Source organism: Salmo trutta, chromosome 40 (genome assembly GCF_901001165.1).
Source record: "Salmo trutta chromosome 40, fSalTru1.1, whole genome shotgun sequence".
Classification (NCBI taxonomy): Eukaryota; Metazoa; Chordata; class Actinopteri; order Salmoniformes; family Salmonidae; genus Salmo; species Salmo trutta.
In genome coordinates, this window is record NC_042996.1 from 7,008,351 (window position 1) to 7,015,137 (window position 6,787).

The 6,787-nt window shown below is 42.9% G+C and overlaps 1 protein-coding gene across 1 annotated transcript; it reads left to right on the forward strand.

Moving 5' to 3' along the window:
* Positions 1–7: 7 nt before the first annotated feature.
* LOC115180401 (uncharacterized) lies at positions 8–6,758 on the forward strand. The gene is made up of 13 exons (XM_029742456.1): positions 8–93; positions 208–239; positions 508–583; positions 682–814; positions 1,093–1,237; positions 1,367–1,487; positions 2,289–2,376; positions 4,711–4,822; positions 4,969–5,074; positions 5,154–5,232; positions 5,446–5,515; positions 5,629–5,743; positions 6,108–6,758. Coding segments are annotated over exons 1-13 (1,137 nt in total). The 5' UTR covers positions 8–92; the 3' UTR covers positions 6,167–6,758.
* Positions 6,759–6,787: the final 29 nt, after the last annotated feature.

The following is a 6,787-nucleotide window of genomic DNA, read 5'->3' on the forward strand; positions in this document are numbered from 1 at the left end:
TGCCCAAGAAATGAAAGTGAAAGCAATACAAAATAAAGTCATGAGTGATGTGTAAAGACGAATGAAACTTCCACTCTATATTTTCAACTAAAAGTAAGAAGTTTTATTTGTTTAACCATTTGACTATTATATTTAAATAACTAAATAACTAGCCTTTCAACTAGCCTTTCAACTTTTCTAGACATGATTTATATCTGTTATTTACAGTGTCATTACGTGGGTTTGGCAACAGTTCTCTGGTAAGTTTACGAGCATTACAGGTCAACATTTCTCAGTTGCATTATTGTTTGCATTGTCAATAACACACCAACAAAACACTTTATTGTCAAATGCCTAATGCTGATGTCACAACTGACTACTTGAGCAATAAATCGGCCATAGCAGAAAATCAAGTACTTAACAATGAATAAGAGCCCATAGACCTGCCGGTATATCATTCTGTAGATGTACATTATTTATAGGAAATGGTTTCAGACTTGTTTATTACCGGTCTAATCCTTATTGAAGGAATATGAGGAAGAGGAGGAAGAGGAGGAGGAGGAAGACAACTATGAGCAGAGCACACCTAGTCAGTCTGCCTCAGGTAAGTTAAAGGGAAAGAACTACAGAAACTGACCTTAGATCAGTGCAAAGGGGGCAACTTCAACAGATGACGCACAATTGCTATTCCTATTTCGACAGCCAGGGGGAGCCACTTTGAGTGGCAGCTGTATGAAGGACAGAGATGGCTTAATATTGGCAATGACCATGTGATCGAGACCCACTACTGCCAGCCTGGGGCCAAAGGAATGAACATCTACCCATCACACATGGGGTCAGTATACAGACGTTTAGTGCCAATTTCTTTTATACAGGCTGCATCCCAATAGTCTTGAATAGTGTTCATTCCTTGTCCCCTTTCCTTGATAGATAATATTGGTTCAAGGAGGTGAACAGGAGAGGAAGCATTTTAAGATAATTAAGACTCAAACCTGGGATCTGATTATGTATTTGTTATATGTTAAACAATAGTTCAGTAACTTGAGTTCTGACATATGTTTTTGAACAAACAGGTGGATTGTGTGTGTAGCCTTTCTGCTCTGTGTATTCTAGGCAGGTCTATATAGATTTTGATCAGATTGAGGCTCAAAACGCTGCCATGTGTGTACGGCGACTCACGTTCCTACCTCAGGGTCAAAGTGAAGACATCGGGTGGTACTTCAAAGACATTCTGATATGGCGTGAATACGGTTCTTTGGTGAGTGAATCTGAAAGTTCCCAAATGGTCCTATAATACAACGTTTTAAATTGGAATTAAATAAAAATGAAATTCTCCCTGCATATTTCATTTCTCTCTCTCTCTCTCTCTCTTTCTGCTCCCCCCCAGGGTCCAGGTCAGGGTTCGTCCTCAGTCAGTAGTGGTGATGTGGAACTACAGTACATCCTCAGACCTCAGGGGACCTTCCACTTCACTGTGGGGAGCACCAGCTACACGTTAGACTTCACAGGTAGACTCCACACAGGGCCGTATTCATTAGGGAACGCTGTAGCAAAATGTTTGGAAACGTGCAGCGGAAAAACAAAACAAGTTTTTCTTATTATAAATTCATAATCCCTCCCAATTATGACAGAGCAAGTAGCATAAAGAGGGAACATTGAGATCTGGCACTTGGGGTTTGATTCAATCCATAGCGTGGAAAATCTGCACTTTAGCGCGATTGACATTTAAAGGCAATGTTACCACGTTTGCGGAGACTGCATTCACATAAACGCTGCATATTTTGGCTCAATCGTAAATAACCTTTAAATGTCAACTGCGCTACAAGGCAGGTCTTCTGTGCTATGGATTGAATTGATCAGTTTCTTCATCACTTTTTGGACATAATGATATGTACCTATTGATTATTGAAGAATATAACTTATAAATGCCTTATGAGCTTAGTTCAACTGTCATACCTCATCAGAACCCAAAATACAAGCTTGTTTCACTCCAGTGTTTGTAAATGTAAACAAACATTTAATAGCCTCAAAACATGGTTAAAACTATACTTTTGATATCATGAATGGTCAGTCCTTGTAATCATAGCACTATGAATTTGAGATTGGTTACATTTCTCCAGCTTCCTCCCTTACCTTTTTACCAAAACAGGGGCATGGAGAACGATTTGTTATTGTTTCAACTGCTGATTGCCGCTTTTAGCTTCTTTTTTGTTGTTGTAGAGCAATGGACAATACTTTGCATATCCTGCCAGACAGCATTTTCCCGTACAATACAAAGGTTTTTCTTAGCATATGTATGTCTTCTTCAGCTATGACACAGACCAATTCAGCCACCCGGGTACAGAGAAAAGTCCGGCGGCGTCCAAAGTTCAACTCCATCGTCTCAGGGAATGGCAGGTATGAGGTTTCGTCCACAGCCTTATTCCATTTAGACCCCTGGCCTCTTCCCCTAGGATAGGGCCTACGATGAACAGCATGTATTTTGGCCCCTAGCCTCTTCCCCTAGGACCTATGATGAACAGCATTTATTATGCTGCCTCATCTATATACACCGTTAAGCGCCTGCCTCATTAATTTAACCTGTGTGATGGTGGTGTTGCCAAAGTTATTTGAATGGGTAAGTTTTAGGTCAACTTCATTGCATTCGTTGTATTGCATCATCGACTGAGCACTCAGGCAGCTGTATTATATGATGTGTTTAGCTGATTATTTAAACCTATCCAGGCGTTGTGAGATCTGGCCGCTGTCTGCAATGTAATCAGCCTGGAATGCAGACTTTCTGTATACAAACTGGCCTATAGGAATCTTGTAGGTGTTATTCAATAGAAATCTTCATCAAATCTATACAGAAAAAGTTACAAACACCAAAACAAAATAGCCACAACATAATAAATAGCATTAAATGTACATTATTTATAACAAAAAATTCCAGCTTCTCTTTTTTATTTTATTGATTTTTATTTCACCTTTATTTAACCAGGTAAGCTAGTTGAGAACAAGTTCTCATTTACAACTGTGACCTGGCCAAGATAAAGCAAAGCAGTGCGACACAGAGTTGCACATGGAATAAACAAGCGTACAGTCAATAACACAATAGAAAGAAAAAGGCTATATACAGTGTGTGCAAATGGCATGAGGAGATATGGCAATAAATAGGCCATAGTAGCAAAGTAATTGCAATTTAGCAGATTAACACTGGAGTGATAGATGAGCAGATGATGAGTAGATGATGGTGTGTAAGTAGTGATACTGGTGTGCAAAAGAGAAGCAAAGTAAATAAAAACAATATGGGGATGAGGTAGGTAGATTGGGTGGGCTATTTACAGATGGACTATGTACAGCTGCAGCGATCGGTTAGCTGCTCGATAGGTGATGTTTAATGTTAGTGAGGGAAATGTAAGTCTCCAGCTTCAGCGATTTTTGCAATTCGTTCCAGTCACTGGCAGCAGAGAACTGGAAGGAAAGGCGGCCAAAGGAGGTGTTAGCTTTGGGGATGGCCAGTGAGATATACCTGCTGGAGCGCGTGCTATGGGTGGGTGTCGTTATCGTGACCAATGAGCTGAGATAAGGGGGAGCTTTACCTAGCATAGACTTGTAGATGACCTGGAGCCAGTGGGTCTGGCGACGAATATGTAGCGAGGGCCAGCCGACTAGAGCATACAGGTCGCAGTAGTGGGTGGTATGAGGCGCTTTGGTAACAAAACGGATGGCACTGTGATAGACTGCATCCAGTTTGCTGAGTAGAGTATTGGAAGCTATTTTGTAGATGACATCGCCGAAGTCGAGGATCGGTAGGATAGTCAGTTTTACTAGGGTAAGTTTGGCGGCGTGAGTGAAGGAGGCTATGTTGCGAAATAGAAAGCCGATTCTAGATTTGATTTTGGATTGGAGATGTTTGATATGAGTCTGGAAGGAGAGTTTACAGTCTAGCCAGACACCTAGGTATTTGTAGTTGTCCACGTATTCTAGGTCAGAACCGTCCAGAGTAGTGATGCTAGTCGGGCGGGCGGGTGTGAGCAGTGAACAGTTGAAAAGCATGCATTTGGTTTTGCTAGCGTTTAAGAGCAGTTGGAGGCCATGGAAGGAGTGTTGTATGGCATTGAAGCTCGTTTGGAGGTTAGTTAACACAGTGTCCAAAGAAAGGCCAGATGTATACAGAATGGTGTCGTCTGCATAGAGGTGGATCAGGGAATCACCCGCAGCAAGAGCGACATAGTTGATATATACAGAGAAAAGAGTCGGCCAGAGAATTGAACCCTGTGGTACCCCATAGAGACTGCCAGAGGTTCGGACAACAGGCCCTCCGATTTACACACTGAACTCTATCTGCGAAGTAGTTGGTGAACTGGGCGAGGCAGTCATTTGAGAAACCAAGGGTATTGAGTCTGCTAATAAGAATATGGTGATTGACAGAGTCGAAAGCCTTGGCCAGGTCGATGAAGACAGCTGCACAGTACTGTCTTTTATCGATGGCGGTTATGATATCATTTAGTACCTTGAGTGTGGCTGAGGTGCACCCGTGACCAGCTCGGAAACCGGATTCCGAGCTGGTCACGGGTGCCCCCGACCAAACCAATCTCTCTAGTGTGATTGGTTTCCCCTTTGACCTCAACTCAGTGTCAAGATAACTTTACATACTTTCCTGACATATGCAAGTGTGATCATCTATAGTTTCATACCTAGTTTCTTGTCACAGCAACACTGAAGTGTAAATTCACTATTTCTTTGCAGCGTATCCATTGCCCAATCAGCCCCCACCGTAATTGCCTCACCACCTCCCTCTGCTGGCTACACCTGGGAATTCATGGGCGAGGAGGGAGTGTGGATAGAATACCAGACTCCAGTGAGTGGGACATTATTTTATTCCTTGAACCCTTGCAAATAGCACACTACATGACAGATTGTATATTGTATATGCCCTCATTAAGGTGAGAAAGGGGGAGGGAGACAGTCATGGTATAGCAGCACATAATATGTGGCTATTTCCAGAGTTGCTCACTGGACAGTGCTGGGATTGAGAGACGCTACCAGAAGAACCCTAAGAGACAGATACGCTTCAAAGCTGGGAGATATTCCTACACCCTCGACTTCTCAGGTCAGACTGACTTAAATACTGGTGTACCGTAACGGGACCTGTCTAGGAACACTCCTGAAGTGTTCTGTGTCTCTTCCAGGCATGTGTCAGACCAACGTTCGCATCGGGACCAAAAGAATTGTGAGGAGAACTCAATGTGAAGCTCAACAAACAAGCAGGTATGGACAATACAGGCTGGGAACCTAGAGCAAGGAGTTTTACTGACCAGGTTAGGGCCAAGAGTTTTTCCTGGTCTGGTCATGTAGTCAGGAAGATGTCCTGGCCATTAGTCAAGGCCTTTCTGACCCGCTAGAGAGAACCCATGTGTAACAACTGTACAATGTGACAAATAATGAAAACCTCAATGTCTAATTCCCATCCTCCTCTCACAGTGGCGGTATGGGTTTACAGTCCCGTTGGCAGTTTAAAGACGTGGACGGAAGCTGGAAAGACTTTGCCAAAGTAAGATGAACCGTTTTACTGCTCTCCCTCATCAGACCCCATGAATAGTCTTCATATTACTACATTAAAAACACATGACTGAGCAGCGTGTGTGTGTTGACTTAATCCTGTAGAGAAGCGGCACCTGCAGTGTATCCAGCCAGGACATTGAAGCCCAGTACCAGCAGAACCCAAATGGAACTATGAACTTCACTACCAGGAGATTCAGCTATCAACTGGACTTCTCCGGTAAATATGTCATCTTCTCAGAACAAGTGCCTATAGCAGGGGTGTCAAACTCATTCCATGGAGGGCCTAGTGTCCGCTGGTTTTTCCTTGTAATTAAGACCTAAACCACCAGGTGAGGGGAGTTCCTTTCTAATCAATGACCTTAATTCATCAATCAAGTACAAGGGAGGATCAAAAACCCGCCGAGACTCGGCCCCTCCGTGGAATGAGTTTGACAAGTGCCTAACGGGTAAAGGATAGCGGTTGGTTGAAGGTTGAGGAATAGTTTAACTGATTTGATGAATCCAAACTCCAAACCAAGCGTTTCCTGTGTTGGAGAACATTATTGTCATGACCTAACAGTTGTTTGATTTGTCTTTCGCAGCCCTGACCCAAAGAAACCTGTCCACTCAGACCACCCGATCGGTTCGACGCCTGAACTAATCACTGCCCACGACACTGTCCTCTGTCAGGGGCGAAGTGCAATACCCTGGCAGTGGAGGCTGGTGGGAGGAGCTATAGGACAGGCTCAATGTAATGGCTGGAATGGAATAAATGGAACGGTATCAAACACATGGAAACGTTTCACTCCGTTTCCTTTATTCCATTCCAGCCATTACAATGAGCCCGTCCTCCTATAGCTTCTCCCACCAGCCTCCACTGTACCCTGGGTGCATCTCAATTGTCTAAAGTGGCTTCCTCTCAACTCCATTTCTTCATGTGCACAGTGAAGACGAAGTCACTGTCCGGTACTGAGATGGGACCCCTTCCATTCCACTTCCTCCTAAAAATGAAACTTGTTTACATATGTATTCATGGATTTCCTGTTATTTCTTCAACATTGTGCATATACTTAAAAACCAATAATATTATTAGAAAAGTAGCTTCTGACTATCTGCACAATACTGTTTTAAAAATGTGATCTGTAAAAAGAACCCTCTCACTGCCAATGGTACAAAAGGAAAAAGCCTTTTGTGCATGTTCTAGCATGTACATTTTCATTGTCTTTAGTTTGAATAAAGGTGATTTTCAAGTATCTACTGTTGAGGCCATCTTATTCCAGAA